General features: G+C 43.5%; 1 protein-coding gene across 1 annotated transcript; it reads left to right on the top strand.

Annotated features, from left to right (window-relative positions):
- Nucleotides 1–226: 226 nt before the first annotated feature.
- ABHD3 (abhydrolase domain containing 3, phospholipase) lies at nt 227–16,305 on the top strand. The gene is made up of 9 exons (XM_035126453.3): nt 227–2,072; nt 3,428–3,591; nt 5,828–6,010; nt 7,270–7,315; nt 12,202–12,314; nt 14,196–14,369; nt 14,547–14,595; nt 14,684–14,849; nt 15,493–16,305. The coding sequence occupies exons 1-9, from the start codon at nt 1,926–1,928 to the stop codon at nt 15,669–15,671; spliced, it is 1,221 nt and encodes a 406-aa protein (XP_034982344.1). The 5' UTR covers nt 227–1,925; the 3' UTR covers nt 15,672–16,305.
- Nucleotides 16,306–16,737: the final 432 nt, after the last annotated feature.

Raw genomic sequence — 16,737 nt, 5'->3', positions numbered from 1 at the left:
TGATGGAATTTTCTTTTGCTTTGCAGGTGCATTCCATGCACCGACTGGTGGCTTAGCTTCCGACACAGAGTATCTTTGGGGTGGAGTGGGGTGGATGGCTGAAGATGACATATCATGTGACCAGGAGCAGGGTTGTACAGCAAGACCAGATGTACACTGAACGTTGATGATGAACTACAAAGAAGGGGAAGTTACTATTAAACACAGCACACACTGGATTGGATTATAACATTTTTATTGTGTTGCTCAGAGAAATCTGTTTATGTAATAGCATACAAATGTTGTTATTATAAATGAATAAATTTGTTTATCAGAGCAAAACAGTTATATAGATTTTACAGTTTTCTTGCATTTTTCTTTCTTGGCTCATAGTCATTGTGCTTTTTGTTCCCTTAAGGTTTTTCAAGCTTTTTGGGTCAATGGCTCCCTTGACCAACTACATTCTTTCTGTGGGGATCAGGAGCCCAGTTATGTCACTCCTTGCCTGCAGAGCTGGCAGCCTCTCACCCTGTTGGAGTATTCCCTCAGCCTCTTCTCCCCTCTCCTTGGGAGTCCTTTGGGCAGTTGCAGCTGCTGCCCCAGACTCTGAGCTTTCCCTCCTCCCTTGCCACAAAGAGAGGTGCCTCCACAGGGGCCTGGGAAGCAATCCCTGGCCAGTCCCAGAGGTACCATTCACCTTTAACATTTAGTCATACAAAATGTCCCAGGTGCAATATCCAGTTTAAAAAGATATCTAATAGCAAGAGGTGGTAAAGACCTCTGCCTGAGACCTTGGAAAGATCCTGCCAGTCTGTAGACCAGGGCTAGCCAAAATCAGCCCTCCAAATGTGGAAGAACTCCCCATAAGTTCCAGGCAGCACAGAAAATAATTGTGATGAGAGATGTAGTCTGGAAGACACCAGATTAGCCGTTTCTGCTGTAGAACATACTGGTCTGGGTAAACAAATAGCCAGACCTGGCATTTTTATTTTTATTTTCTATTTATTTCATAAAATTTATATACTGCTTGAGGGGGGGGGAGCAAACAAACTTCAAAGTGATTTCTTATCTCCAGCAGGAGGAGCTAACACGGTTACTGTATTTTCCATGTTCCTACGTGCTTGTGGGATTCCTGCAGCCATCTGGTTTGCTTCCGTAAAAATCTGAGTCCTGGACTAAATGGATAATTGAGGCATTAAACAGTTAGGCATATGCTACTTTCAGTGAGACTGCCACAAATCCTGATAGCGGAAAGGTATGGACATTACTGAAAATGGATTTGAAAATCATTAATCCGTGAAGAGATCAGCCATGCAAACCTGGAACTTCTTGCAGGCACGTTGATTTCAATGTCCAGAATAACCAAAAGCATCAAAGCTAATATTTGGACAGAGGTCTTTCCAGTAGCTGCCAATATTGTTGTTTTTTTAGCGTGTGGCCTCCACAACAAAGGCCGATCTAGCCACGTCACCAGGAAACAGATAGTGTCCGGATAACCAGCGTCACGGCCTGGTTGCCACGAGCAGCTTATATATATGCCGCCCCCGATTCGGCTTCAGCGTTTGCAGTCAGGATAAAGGTCGGTCTGCACAGAGAGGAAGGAGGGCCAATCAATGCCCGCGTCCTGCCGATTCGCAGAAGGCCGGCTCCAGCCTCAATGCCCACCCATCCTCCCCAGGGAGAGAAGGGGGAGCGAGGGCGGAGCAGCGTGTCCTGCTATGCCCTGTGGCGAAGCAGCGGACGGAGGCGGAGAGCTTCTTGCTGCTGCTGCAGCCGCTGCAGGTGGCTGCTTTTCTCGGATCCTTCCGGAGGGGGCGCTATCCTGCTTGGACTCAGCCTCGACGGCAGCAGCAGCAAGACCACCAGCATCCTAGGCGTAGCCGCGCGCTTCCCCGGGGCTGTAACGTAAGCTGCAGCCGCGCAGCTCGGCGGCGACTTCTGGAGAGATGAACCTGCAAGGGCTAACCCAAGAGGTGTCCTTCTATCTGGAGAGCCGCGTCCGGGAGGGGCTGCTGGCTTCCGGCGTCGGGTGGTCCCTGGTGCTGTGCTTCGGTGCCGCTTACGCCTGCTATTACCTCAGCAGCATCGCCAAGGTAGGGGGGCTTCTCGCGTCCCTTGGGAAGCGGGCCCGCGGGGCCGACCCCGGCCAATGGAGAAGGGAGCCGCAGGAAGCGGAAAAGGCCAGCCGAGGTCAGCGCCAGGCTAAGCCCATCTTTGAAATAAGCAGGGCAATTGTCCTTGGCTCGCCTTGGGTGCAGAGGCGGCGGGGGAAGCCTTTGCAGCGCGCAGCGCCCTAATGCAGGTCGATGGCTGCTGGGCTAGTTTGAGGGGGGGGGCTTTTCGTTTTCACTGGGAAGGAGTGAAATGCAGGTCAATTTGACTTTGAGTTCCCTGTTGGCTGGGCAACCTGGTGCTTCGGGATTGCGCAGCGCATATTGCAGGTGAAAAGCAAGGTGGAAGAGAAAAACAGTGAAATCTCAAATCTGGGGTAAAACATGTAGAATTATATACACTATTTTATACACACAATCAGGGACCCAGGTGGCGCTGTGGGTTAAACCACTGAGCCTAGGGCTTGCTGATCAGAAGGTCAGCAGTTCGAATCCCTGTGATGGGGTGAGCTCCCGTTGCTTGGTCCCAGCTCCTGCCAACCTAGCAGTTCGAAAGCACGTCAAAATGCAAGTAGATAATGCGAGATGAGCGCGCAATCCCAGAGTCGGTCACAACTGGACCTAATGGTCAGGGGTCCCTTTACCTTTACCTTTATACACACAATCACACTTTACATGAGGAGTTGATGTCTCCTTCAGGATGTGTATAGTTTTACTTTTGCCTCCTAATAAGAGCCCAGCTAGAGCAGACAGACCAGAGGTCTAGCTAGTTAGGGACCTTGTTTTCTTCACAGAGTGGCCAAAGGTATGCCTCAGGGAACCTCCATTTGCAGGGCAGGAAGGCAGTAGCTCCTCTCCTCTTGTTCCTCCGCAAGGAATGCTTAGAGGTATACTGTCTTTGAACCTAGGGGTTGTTTGGATTAAGCTTTAGTTTGTTAGCCTCATCAGCCCATTACCACTCTCGGCACTGATTTAGAACATGGACAGTTTTCTGGGTAACAAATGAAAAAGAAAAATAGAGCTGCCTGTCATCTACATAATGGTAGTATTACTTGAAAAGCATTGTACCAAATACAGCACTAACACACACAATAGATGTAGGAGCAGCAGTAATAGATAAAAAACAAAGATTTAGAATTGGCGGGATGGGTTTCTGTATAATTAGGAAGTTCTGTGAAAATAAGTTGTTAGGAAGAACCTGAAGAAGGGGAATAGCTTGAGCAAAGAATGGATCTTGCTCCACCAAAGCCATGAATAAATTTAAGACTACAGTACTTACTTAGGAGCAAGTCACATTGAACTCAGTGCCAATACGCTTGCCTTTTTCCTCTCTCTAGAAACCTCAGCTGGTGACAGGCAGCAAAGGCTTATCCTGTTTCCTACAGGACCATTGCCCTGTGGTGACAGAAACATACTATCCCACTGTGTGGTGCTGGGAGGGCCGTATTCAGACTCTCCTTCGCCCTTTCATCACATCTCGACCATCTGTGCAATACCGGAAGTAAGTGCCTCTGTCCTTCAAAACCTTTCTTCTGTGAAATATTTATGAAGGTTCAATCATATTCTTTATAGATTGGTTCTGTACTGTTACCTCTAACATAAGATCTTAGCGTGGTGTACTGTGCTATGTTAGGCCCCTTCAGGAGTTGCCTTCCACATGTGTTGGGTGGAAGGTCAGTTTGAAGGGGGAAACCTATGCACATTTAGCTGAATGTGCACAGCCGGGATTCACAATCGCACAGGTTCCACATTGCATAGACGAGCCTGTATGCATTCAGCCAAAATGCCCATGGGTGCATGGAAGTCTGAGGGCAGAGCTGGTAAAAGGGGAGTCATTGGGATGGGGACAGCACATTTTGCCCTGCCCCACCCCTCTTCACACCATTATGGAACATGTGGAAGGTAACTTCTGAAGGGACAAGTATTCATACATATATGAGAACTGGTCACACTTCTGAGCATCATATATTATTGTAGCTAGTGTTTTTGAGGCACTTCCAGTATACTGAAGAGCTAGGCTGTATGCACATGACAAACCTCTGGGCTCGGAAAAGGCACCAGACTGGTGGAACGCCGTCTGTTTCCTAAGGATTCCTGAGAATTTGCTGTGATTCCAGTTAAGTGGGAAATTTTACTGTCTATTTAAAGGGTCTCTGATATTTATTTAGCATGGGAATGAATGGCTCTTCCATTGTTAATGGGAATGTGGGTGCAAAAGAGCTATGTATCAAGAAGTTTCCCACACACACTTAGTTCATATTCTGTTGCAGAAAGCAGACCTAAAACTGGCTTCTAGGTTTCCTTTTCAGAGCTTTTGCACTTAAACAAAGTGGTCAGATGTTTGCTCCTCAGTAGTGATACACAGCAGCTGCTAGACAGAAGCAGCACAGATGTTTTTATTTTGGTATCCTAGTCATGTGCTTGCTGACACTGCTCTGCTTATGCAGCAATACGTTTTTAAGGTTGACTTAATAGTTTCACCTTGGTTGCCCTTTTTTGCTACTGTACATTAAATTAATGCATATAGAAATATGTTTAATTATTTTTAAAGAACTGCAGACAGAAGAGCAAAGCAGAATCTGTTTTACCTCCCTCTCCATCCCTATACAGTGGTACCTCGGTTCAAGTACACAATTGGTTCCGGAAGTCTGTACTTAACCTGAAGCGTACTTAACCTGAAGCGAACTTTCCCATTGAAAGTAATGGAAAGTGGGTTAATCCGTTCCAGATGGGTCTGCGGAGTACTTAAAACTGAAAGTACTCAAACCGAAGCGTACTTAAACCGAGGTATGACTATATGTGCTTACTCACCTAAGTCTAACCAAGGAGTCCACTTGATGGACCTTGACCTGCATAAACTGGATGCACATCCATATGCATGCCTGAATGCAAATGCTCTCTGCACTTCATGGTTTCCCGCTGAATGTGCATTTGGATTCATGTTCTGGAGAGGGGAGCATGTTTGAATGTGCACCTGAACGCATTTTCCACAAAAAGCAGTGTAATCCAGTTAGAACACATCTGATTTAGACCTACTGTTCTTGATCTAGCCAATGATCTACGGTATGCATGGACACCTGTTTCCATGTGTGGATTTGATCAGGTTGGCTGACTCCATGAGACCAGTTCTCATGACAGCACATGCACTTTCAGGAAACCAGGAAGCACCTACTGCTCCTAACAACTGCCACTGCTGCTTCTCACAACTTGAGAAGAAGAGCTTAAGCAGGTTTCCTGTGGAGATTGGGCTGTGAGATTCTGCACCTTAGGGCATGGGTTGAGGCTAACTCCTGACTTGAGCCATTATTGACATTGCAAGGGGCATTCCACCCCACAGTTGAAAGGATAATTGGGCTCTCAGCTGCATATTATCCCGGACCAGTTCATTCCCCATTTTAAGACCCAAGCTGAAGGAAGCAAGTAGCCAGCTGTGCCTTGTCTTTCAGCCAGCTGGTTGAGACCTCATGCCTGCCTGCTATTTTCTGCTGCCAGTGTTTGGAGACAGCATGAAAGCAGTGTGCATGCCAGCCCTGACCTATTTTTTCAAGCAACAACACATTATTATTTTTTGCATACCTTGAGGAGTAGTCCTAAGGTGGGGCCTCTCTTTTCTCCCATTCTCCTACTCAGTGTGTCCACCCATGAAACATCTGATTAATGAATGGGAGTGAAGGCAGTAGAGTGATTTTTTTCTTTATTGTTGTTTTTGCAAAGCTAATCATTGTTGGTTTTTCCAGTGAGCTTATTACAGCAACCGATGGAGGGCAGATTTCACTGGACTGGTTTGACAATCATGATAGCATTCATTACCCAGATGCCAGCATCAGACCCACTATCCTCTTGCTGCCTGGCCTCACGGGAACTAGCAAGGAATCCTACATTCTCCATATGATTCAGGAGAGCAAAACACTGGGCTACAGGTAAAATCAGTTTGGCTTGCTAATGTTTCTGTTTTAACCACTCGGATTAAATTTGCACAAGCGGGAAGCCACAGTCATATGTAGCAGGTAGAGGAGTAGCACAGACAGCACTTGGAGACACTTTTCATCCCTTCGTTGGCCCACTGGCAGAGGAAGAGGAGTGTGGGGGGGGGAGCGCACCACTCCTGGCAGCACAATTCCTGCAGGGTTCCATTGCAGCTCCCCCCTCCCGGTGCCAGAGCATGAAGCTCTGCCACTGCGTTGGCCCTGACTTTCCACCCACCAGATCTGCCACAGGCTCCTTTGGTAGCTGTCTCCATGACCCACCTCCAGTCTCCAGACCGTTTCAAAGATGGTTCCTGATGTTTTGGGGGACTTCAATCAGGGATCCAGGCAGACTTAGCTTGACTGGGGTAAATAACTGGTGACTACTTTAGCATAGTGGCAAAGAAGATGAGCTGTGAAGTCCCTGGCTGAAATCTGACCATCCATGAACTCTGTTAGTGGACCTAGGCAAGTTACTGTTACTTAGCTTCAGTCTGCCAACCCATCGGCACTAAGAGCATAATAATGGTAATAATGAACTGCTTGGCAAGGTTTACTGAGGTTATGTATGTGAAACACTTAGGGAAAGGTCACTATCAACCAATACCTCTGCTTGTAAACCATAGTGCTGGTGTTCAGACCCCAGAAACTAAATGCAGGAGTGTGGAAGACAGGGCAGGAGTGTGTGTGTGTGCGTGCGCATGTATGTGCAGAGGGTGGCCCTCAATGGTCCAAGCTATCACCACACAAGCATAAGCTTATGTGGGGGGAAGGAATTGGTCTCAGAGGATGCAAGCTCTGGAATGCATGTCCACCAAGCCAAATCCATCACAGTGAGAGAAAGGGAAGTGGAGAGGGAGAGAGAAAGGTTTCTTTCAGCAATGAGAGGAACTTGCCCGTCTCCACCTGGGGCTGGGAATAGGATTGTTTCAGTAGAGGCAGAGACTATTACATCCCAATTCCATACCAACCAACATTCCTTTCAACAGTGAGGAAGCATTGCTGTTTTACCCGCCCTCCCGCCACGTTAACACACTCCCTGTTTATATGTCATACGTTTGTGCAAAACAATGTGTATGTTGATGTCCCTGTTTTGAATAATTGGCAACTCTATATTTTTAAACTGGAGCAGCTTTGAAATGTACGGATCTTCACATCCAAAGACCACACAGGTTAACAGTTCTGGTAAACGGTGCTCTTCTGTTTTTTTAAAGGTGTGTGGTTTTAAACTATCGAGGAATTGCTGGTGAAAATCTCTTGGTAAGAATTGCTCTTAAATTAAGTAATAACACTGAGCAAGCATAATGTTAGTATATAGCATGGGTGCGAATACCTCCAAGCATGCAACACTTCATAAGCAATTTACGGTAATTCCATCTCTGGCAGGGTTTGTTCCTCATTGACAATTGTGCCTCTTTATCTCATGCAACACAAAGATAAGAAAATAAAACAGTAAGTAAATGTCATATAAATAAGGAACCTACATCATTCACTCACCCATTCATTCATTCATTCATTCAATTAATCAGTATTTTATCATGATTTAATTGCATTTAATTAATCTACTAAATGATTTACCTACATAGAAATTTATCTAACTTGGAAAACAAAATAGGGACTTCCAGATTTGTAGATTCAATTGAAACATTACTGGAGGTTTGTGCAGTGGACCCCAATAAGGAGGCATGGACAGCTGTCAACGGAGACACTAGTTCCAGGCTAGCCCTTTGCGAGAGTCTTGACAGAAGGAGGAAGCGGAATGTAGAAGCACTTCTCCCTATCACTTACTGCAATAGATGGTGTTGAGTTGTAAGGCTTAGTGGTTGTCATGCTGGGGGCAAGATGAGGCTAGTGTCAAGGTCTGGCATGTTCAGGCAGCTGCCAGGCTTCAGATCTATGCTGAAAAGGGCCCAAAGTTGATCCCTGACCTTGCCACAGTGGCCACTCTTCTTGCTCGCTACATAGGAGAGGATAGAAGCTGCTCCTTGTCACTTTCTCTTGTTGCTTGATTGCTTGCCTAAATGGTGATGGTAGGAAAGAGGAGGAGGAGCTACTGCTGTTGCTTGCTTTCTCTCTTCAAGACAGCGGTACGGAGGGCCAGTCCTTACATCCTCACTTCCATCGCTCCTCACTCACACGCCCAAAGTGTGCAAGTGCAAGTAGTGATGACAACAGGGAGCAGCTCCTTGGTCACTGTTGGTGACAAATGGGCCAGTGGACCCAATCCCACTTCTGTCCAGAGGGGGAGAGGGCAGGTGGGTGAACAAACAGAGACTGCTGCTCCTCACTATGGCCTACATCAGGGGTCCCCAGACTTACCGGCGTTTGGGCTGGTTCCCACCGCGCCGATCGCGCGGCGGGCCGGCGGGCGGGGCGCGCTTCCAGGGTGGAAAAAGCGCCAAAAATCCATTGTGCGCATGCGTATGGGCCTCCCCCGACCTGGAAGTGCACCAGAAATGACCTCTTCCGGGTCGGGAGAGGCCCATACGCATGCGCACAAAGGATTTTCGGCGCTTTTTTCTCGACCCGGAAGAGCGCTGCCGCGCTGCACGCCGTAAGAGCGGGCGGGTGGCGGGGGTCGTCGCAGGCCGGATTGGCAGGCCAATTGGGCCGCATCCGGCCCCCGGGCCGTAGTTTGGGGACCCTGGCCTATATGTTCACTTACCCATTGGCTCTCTAGACAATCAAGCAGGATATAAAGAGATGAGATACTCAAGCGTAAGGAGAAGCTCATCAAGGGCAACTTTTGCAGCACCCCAAAACCTAAATCCAGCTCTGGAAGTAGGTTTGTAGGCAGCATGTGGAGATACAGAAGCAGCCTTCCCTACTTGTTTGGATCAGTGACCAAACAATTTTAGGGTTTGTGAGGATTTAAGGTACCCTATAAGCTCACATGGTCTTCCTTCCTTCCTTCATTTAATCCGCCTCCCCAGAAGGCATGGAGATCCACATTCAGTGCATCCTTCCTATCTCTGCAAGCTACAAGGTGCCGTGGGCTGAGGTGGTAGAGAGGGGTGATAAAAGGGTCAAGCTCACGTAGCATTGCTGCTCCATATACTTTTTGAAGGATGTCACTTTTACTACCACTTCAGATTTATGTATTTTTGTGATTTCATACAATAAACCTACAACTTATGTGGGGGTTACGTTCCGGGGATCGTGCCTAAAGCCAAAATTGTGTATAGTCCAAACCCATTGGGTTCAATGGTGGGTGAGATTGCCAAAGTCATTTCCCCCAGAACTCCTTTTCCATCCCTTTTTTGCCACATGTGTAAAGCTGAATGTGCACAAGTTAAATGCATTTAAGATGCGGGCTTAATATACTGTAAACAGCCCTGTGATTCTCAGATGAAGAATGGTATAGCAATTTAATAAAAGAAGTGAAATAAATTTATTTATCTTTCTCCCAGTAGTAACTAAGAAGATGGAGGAGTCAGTGAGAAGTTATATAAATGATTAAGGTCTTGGTCTTGTCACATAACAGCTGTTGACAGCCTCTGGAGAGGATTTTTGCATGTGAAGCACAGTGTACAGTTTTACACATTTAACATGCTGGTTTCAAAGTATGAATAATACATTCTCTTAATGAAAGAAATGTGAGAATCCATTTTCAGCATACTTCTGGAGATGAATGTACAAAGCAGTTTTGTGGCACACCAAGCCTTTTTCGATTATATATCAGATGAAGTGAAAAGATCTTTTGTTTAGCTGTACTTTGTGAAATGCCATGTAATCGGCTTTGCCTGTTTTTGCAATACACGGCTGTATCCCCCTATAAACAGCTGCAGTTGTAACTCGTCCAGTGTAGAATTTTTAGCATAATGATTTAAAATCCAGTCCTAATGGTTCTGAAGCGATAAACAAGAAATGAGTTAAGACAAGCACAGGGACATGCAAGTAAGTTATCGTAATCCTCAGAGCACTCCCTCATTTTGGCAAACAATGCATTTAAAAAGAATTAAATTACAAATAAAATACCGGAAGATTAATGGTGCAATGCTTCGCATATTTACTCTGTTCAGTGTGGCTTGCTTCTAGTTAAGCATGCAGAGGACTGTGGCTTAAGGCACACTTTCCTGGTGATCAACCCCATTTAACTAAGTGGAAATTCTGGGGTAACATGCTTAGAATTGCACTGCACATTGCCAAGCAAATTAAGAGATTCCCCCCCCTTCTAATTAAATAATTTAAAGGAAGCTGAAATTTTAATGTCTCTGCCATCTGGGAGTTTAGCTTGTGGAAGAAAACAGCAGTGCAATCATATACATGTGTACTCAGAAGTAAGCCTTGCCGTTTTATTTATGTCATCCGGCGGGCAGGGAGGGTGGAGTCCCATTGAGTTCAGTAAGTGAGTATTAAATTGCAAGTGTAGAGTTCAGCCTAAAACATCTAATGGGGCCAGTCTGAAGAGTCATTGCCTTGAAAATCAAGGTTTCTCCCTTTTACTTAGTAAAAGGTAAAGGGACCCCTGACCATTAGGTCCAGTCGTGACCGACTCTGGGGTTGCGCGCTCATCTCGCATTATTGGCCGAGGGAGCCGGCGTGTAGCTTCCAGGTCATGTGGCCAGCATGACAAAGCCGCTTCTGGCAAACCAGAACTTAGTAGCCAGAGACTATTCTGCGCACACATCTGCACTGAGCACAGTGCACACATCTGCACACACATCTGCACTGAGCACACATGTGCGCACACATCTGCACTGAGCACAGTTCCCTTTTAGATAGATTGTACATAAACTACCCTTAAAAAGAAAATGCTATGCCGAAATATTCCAAGTTTTGTTGATTTTGTAGCTCATCTTGTAATGGACTGTGATGGATGGAGGCAGGGGGAAAAGAAGGTGGAGCAATGGAGACAACAACAAGTGGCGTGGTTTTAACCCATCGGATGCCAATTATTAGCTGTAGGTCTTCATTTCAATTTTCAGCTCAGCCATGGACTCACTGCTTAGGCTTGAGTGTCCCAACCCAGCATTTGTTGAACTAAAGAGGAAGAAGCAGTTAATCAGCCCCGAATCTGCATATTACCTACCTGCATGCACCTCTCCTACCAGCTTCTTCTTTTTTGTTTCAGACAGAGCCCAAAAATTAAACACTTCCGGCATTTATAGGGGAGAATTTGTGGGTGTGGAAGGGGTATCCATGGTCTATTTCCCCCAGAAGTTCAAGTGCCTCCTGTAGGGTATGGAAGCCCGTGTTTCCCTCTTAATGTCTAAGCTCTAAATTCTTGTTCATGAAAACACAGCATAATAAGCTTGCTTGCCTTTCAGATGCCACAAGATTCTTTGTTATTTTAGGATCTAATACTTCTTAAGCTTCACCCTGCCATCTGCATAGTAAGAATAATAATGCTGGCTTGCTTTAAAAGTTTGCTTAAAGAGCAATGTTTGCAATATTTTGAACTTTAAAGGAAAAAGCACAGTGTTTAAATATTAAATCATGTCATATGACCATTATAATAAGTCATATCAAGCAGTAGGCGTCAGCACCCTTACAACTTCATTGTTCCACAGGACAAGTGGGGCAGGTTTATCCTACCTTGCTATGGCAGCAGCAATCCAGCTGAAAGCTTTTATTGGTTTATCCTAGATTATGGTACAAAGTGCCTTTAGGAAGTGGTACAGATGAGTTACCCACATGCTCCTTTTCTGCACAATTCCGCACTGCGCAAGAACTTGGTGCACAATGGATTTAGTGAAGGTGGCTCTTGCCAGTGTTGCTATGCTTCCGTACGCTGTTACGGTACTCTCAATCAACTTTGGACACCAGTGCAACAGTTATTGCATCTAACTGTGTGCACTGATTTGTAATTGGGCTCCCAAGTCTAATTACAAATATACATCTTTTGTAGAATACCCTTCCTTAACATATTGTGAGCTTAGTAGGATTTAATTGCTTTGCAAAAGTTATAGTGTAGCGGGGAGAGGGAGTTCGTAAAATTTTAGTAGTGCTGCTATTAATACTAAAAGTGAATGCATTTGAAATCGTACCTCATTGAATATCATAACTTCTAAAATCGTCATTGGCGCTTGTGTTAATCTTTTTGCATTATATTGCTGTATCAACCAACCTGGTGCTGCGTTGGCCTTGGCTTAAAGGCAAAACAAGTGTTTATTATACTCTCTCCCACTTTTGGTTTCTTACAGACCCCAAGGACTTACTGTGCTGCTAATACAGAGGATTTGGAAACCGTTATTCATTATGTACACAACTTGTACTCCTCAGCTCTGTTGATGGCAGCAGGTGTTTCTATGGGCGGGTAAGTATTTATGCAACATAAATCCCAGCAGTGTAACTCTGTGGTCATTAGAAACCAATTTGCAAATGCCCTCAATAAAGATTCTGTATACATAGCACAGACTCCATGGGAAATGTACTAAGTCTAATTTTCCATCATGTTTCTACTTCTTCTTGAAAGAAAGTTTAGAGGGGAAGAGTGTTCCCCCCCCCCTTGAACCTTCCACATGATATGCTTTTGTTTACCATAATCACTTACAAGTTTATTTGCTGGAAACTAATGGTATCTCTCAGAAAACAAGTGACAATAATTGGCACATATGACTGGTGGGAGCTATGTTTGAACATTTAAGCAGCATTTTATTTATAAACCTCAAACCTGAATTAAGGGCATCTGCAAGATAGTAATCAGTACTTTATTATTATATACATCTTGTGTGATTGTAGGATATGCTTAATATATTTAATGTAACCAGTCTTCAGAATTGTGGGATGTGACCTACATCTTGTGATACCGTTTATTGTATTGGGCCAGACACATTCCTTCTTGTCTGTGTTTGATTATGGCAGTAGGGTTGCCAGACTCAATAGAGGACAGGTCTTCTGTGCCTTTAATTGCCCTGCTCTCTTTTGAGTCTGGAAACCTTAAAGAGAAACCAGCAGACCCTTTGCTTGGAAATTAAACAAAGGGTCTGTTGGTTTCTCTTTAAGGTTTCCAGACTCAAAAGAGAGCAGGGCAATTAAAGGCACAGAAGTCCTGTCCTCTATTGAGTCTGGCAACCCTATATGGCAGTTGGTTTACAAGTCATTATCATAGGGTTGTAGTACCATGAGGGAGAGATGCATTGCTGCTTACCTGAGGCAGTCAGCTCTGTGTAACTGTTTATATTCCTTAGGGATTTGGTTATTTTTAGTAGGAGACTTCTAAGACATAAACACATAATCAAAAGCCTTGTACACTAGTCTGTTTGTTTATTAAAGAATTTGTATAAAAGGGAGGCAGCAAAGAAATGTTTTCTTCCCCTCCATTTTTATCTGTTTTATTGTGCATATGGACCATCAGCTGTAAACTGGAACACATTTATCCTTACCCAGTCTTTGTCGTTCTTCAAAAGAGCGGCACCAGGCCAGCTAACACTAAAAACTTTTACAAGACCTTTTCAGACATCATAAGGAATGGAAGCAAAAATGTTTGCCACATACAGTCTGTATTGTATACACAACCTTACATCTAAAAATGGCCCCAGAGGGATGACAAAAATTTGCTGCTGCTGACACTAATCTCCGAAGCAACAAAAAAACCAACAACACCAGATTGGCTGATTGGCTGTGATCTATCTTTTGCCTCTGGAATGGGCTGTCCTTCCTGTTCCTTTACACTGTAACCCCAGTGCCTTTGAAAATTTGATCCTGAGGTGGTGGAGATACTGTATTGGGGATAGTGTTGGAGTATAGTGTGGCAAACTGTGGGAGGAGCAGGAAGTAGGCAGAAATTGCATCTCCAGCTGCATGAGGTTTTTTTCCATAGGTGGGAATAATATTGTTGACTACCAAACAGAGTTTGGGCAAGAAATACTGCAATACTATATCCAAAGCACTCAGGGGAAAACACACATATGCTAATACCCACGACAGCTTTCTTCAGATTGAGTCAGATATCAATCCAGTGAGTTTAGGTAAACTTTTAATTTAGTTGGTTGAAAGTTTCAAGGTTATTATCCGTATCATAAGCCATGATGGAAGCATATTAAAATGTTTGGCCCCACAATGCCATGCACATGATGGCCAGTATTGCCTTGACTAGTTTCAGCGCTTCATCTCCTACTACAAATGTTTAGGACTGAGGTATTTTCATTTGTGATTTCTTCTTCTCTTTACCTATTTGTTTATCTCTTGTTTGTAGCATGCTCCTTTTAAATTATTTGGGCAAAACCGGCAGAGAAACACCATTGAAGGCAGCTGCAATTTTTTCAGCAGGATGGAATGTTTTTGAATCTGCAGACTCACTGGAAAAGCCAGTGAACTGGCTTCTCTTTAATTACTACTTAACCAGCTGTCTACAATCTTCAATTATTAGGTGAGTCAATCTCACATCCATTTTGAAAGACAATGTATTAGCATGAAATTCAGGTTCATTGCCAGTCATGTCAAATATGTTATGGTGTGTTGAAGGAAGCAGTACCCAAGTGAAAGCTGTCATCTTCGGCTATTTTTTGCTTATGTGGTTACTCTCAGATCTCTATTTATTTTACAGACATCGGGAAATGTTTGATAGGCTGTTCAATATGAACCTTGTCATGAAGGTATGAGGGTTAGCCATTTGTATTTCACTTCATGTTTTATTTTTTACTAACACTTACATAAATCCTTTACTTGAATTCTGTACTTCAGGCTAAGACCGTTAGGGAATTTGATAAGCAATTCACCTCAGTCATGTTTGGCTACCCTACAATTGAGGATTACTATGCAGATGCTAGTCCATGCCATAGACTGAAGAGAATTGGAATTCCAGTGTTGTGCTTAAATGCTATGGATGATGTCTTCTCACCAAATCATGGTAAGTTTTTTCCCCTTTTAAGAAGATGCTGTTGGTTGACCTCAGCGATTAAGTTGTGTCCGAAATAGAATGAGAAGTTAGTACAGAACTGGGTACACAAGTCACCAAATATTGCACCAATAAAGGGTACATAATAAAAATAATTATGGGCTGCTTACAGAATATCTAAAAACCTAATAAAAACATCAAGCCTTAAAAACCTCCCAATACAGGGATGCCTTCAGGTGTCTTCTAAAATTGTGTAATTCTTTATCTTCTTGACATCTGAAGAGAGGGTGTCACTAGTGAGAAGGTCCTCTGACTTCATAGTCAGAAAAAGAAGCCTTACATAAAGCATGTGTCATAATTCTTGATTTTTTTTGTTACTGCATAACATCTCTGGCTGGCTCTAGTTTTAATTATGTAAAATGAAAATATAACCTTTAGCTGCCCAGAACCCCAGACCTTTGAACATCATAGCTCAGTTAAAGCTTACAGTATATTACTGAAACTGGTCTTCATAAAATAGATCTTTTAAAACTCCATTCTGCTCACAGCAGAACTGCACTTCACCAAAAACATTCACTGTGTTATAGACTGAATGATAGTTATGAGAGAGAAATGTTGGGATGGGAGCTTATACTTTGTTCCCTTATTTCTTTAGCCATACCAGTAGAAATTGCAAAACAAAATCCGAACGTGGCTTTGATTCTTACTTCTTGTGGAGGCCATATTGGTTTTCTGGAAGGACTGTGGCCAAGAAGATGCACATACATGGACAGAGTCTTCAAACAATTTGTTCAAGCTGTGTTTGAGCATGGAAGCAAAATCCTTAACATATAGCAACTTATCAGAACCATGACTGCAGCACAGCGGCATATTATGATCAGGGTAACGAAGCTTAATGCACATGATTTAGCAAATAAGCCAGCAAATGGATGAAATCCATTATTAGGAGTGAAATATGGTTTTGCTTTGATAATTTTGCAATGTAGTTACTTTTTTTATTTTAACATGCCTTATAAGAATGACCTTAAATAAAAAGAATACTCTGCACACATTAAATTGCACTTAACCAAAACCATGTAAGTAAACCAATAAAAATTACTCAGGTTTTTTATTTATTTAGGAATCTTGCATACTTGTTCACATGCACATAACATTCAAAACCACGATTCTATTGTAATAAATGGAGTGGGCTTGTCTCTAAGGGCACTTAGGGAGGAAAAGCTTTAGGAAGATTTTACAAGTAATGCAAACAGGAGTTTAAAAAGCCATCATTATCTTTAGCCATGGGCTACAATAGCATTACAGCACTTTAGACCCTATGGGGATTATATGTACTGTTTTTTCATTTACGTTGATGCCATATATGTCTTACTTTTTAAACATTGTTAATTAACTTACAACATTTATATTTATACCAGATGTTTTATGTTGAAATGCAGAATGGAAATAAATTACATTTTTAAAGAAACATCTTCGTTTAATCTTCTGTGCAATAGCAGGCAAAGTTTGCTTGTCAATAAAGAACTAAAATGGAACCCTTCAATGTCCTTTCCTCTACTCTTCCTGTACTGCAGTACATCATTCTACTTAAAGTGCTTCAGGGTTTAATATGAGGCTATGCCCTGGAATGTTTTCTTAATGTACCGTAATACCTTTGTCCTCCGCTTTTTCCTATGTAGTGGAGTAATATTCAAGAATGATCTCCTCCTGAGTAAATACAGCACATTTTCCACATGTCCAGATACAAATTCCTCTATTCATATTAACAGAATGGAATAGTGAAGCAATACAAGTAAATTTGCTTCTCTCAAAATGCTTCCTTCTGCACTGCTATATAAGGCCCAGTTCCACCTCTGGCATTCTGCTGGACAGCCCATACAGAGGACTTAACAGGGAGCTA

The sequence above is a fragment of the Zootoca vivipara genome, chromosome 8 (genome assembly GCF_965207765.1).
Source record: "Zootoca vivipara chromosome 8, rZooViv2.hap1.1, whole genome shotgun sequence".
Classification (NCBI taxonomy): Eukaryota; Metazoa; Chordata; class Lepidosauria; order Squamata; family Lacertidae; genus Zootoca; species Zootoca vivipara.
Note: the sequence above shows the minus strand (reverse complement) of the source record. Positions and strands in the feature narration are given on the sequence as shown.

What these genes read in the sequence shown, in the direction of transcription:
- ABHD3 (XM_035126453.3), top strand. Translation starts at nt 1,926, where the DNA reads ATGAACCTGCAAGGGCTAACCCAAGAGGTGTCCTTCTATCTGGAGAGC. An exon ending in CCATCTGTGCAATACCGGAA is followed by an intron (nt 3,592 to 5,827) that starts GTAAGTGCCTCT and finishes TGGTTTTTCCAG; the next exon opens with TGAGCTTATTACAGCAACCG. An exon ending in TTGCTGGTGAAAATCTCTTG is followed by an intron (nt 7,316 to 12,201) that starts GTAAGAATTGCT and finishes GGTTTCTTACAG; the next exon opens with ACCCCAAGGACTTACTGTGC.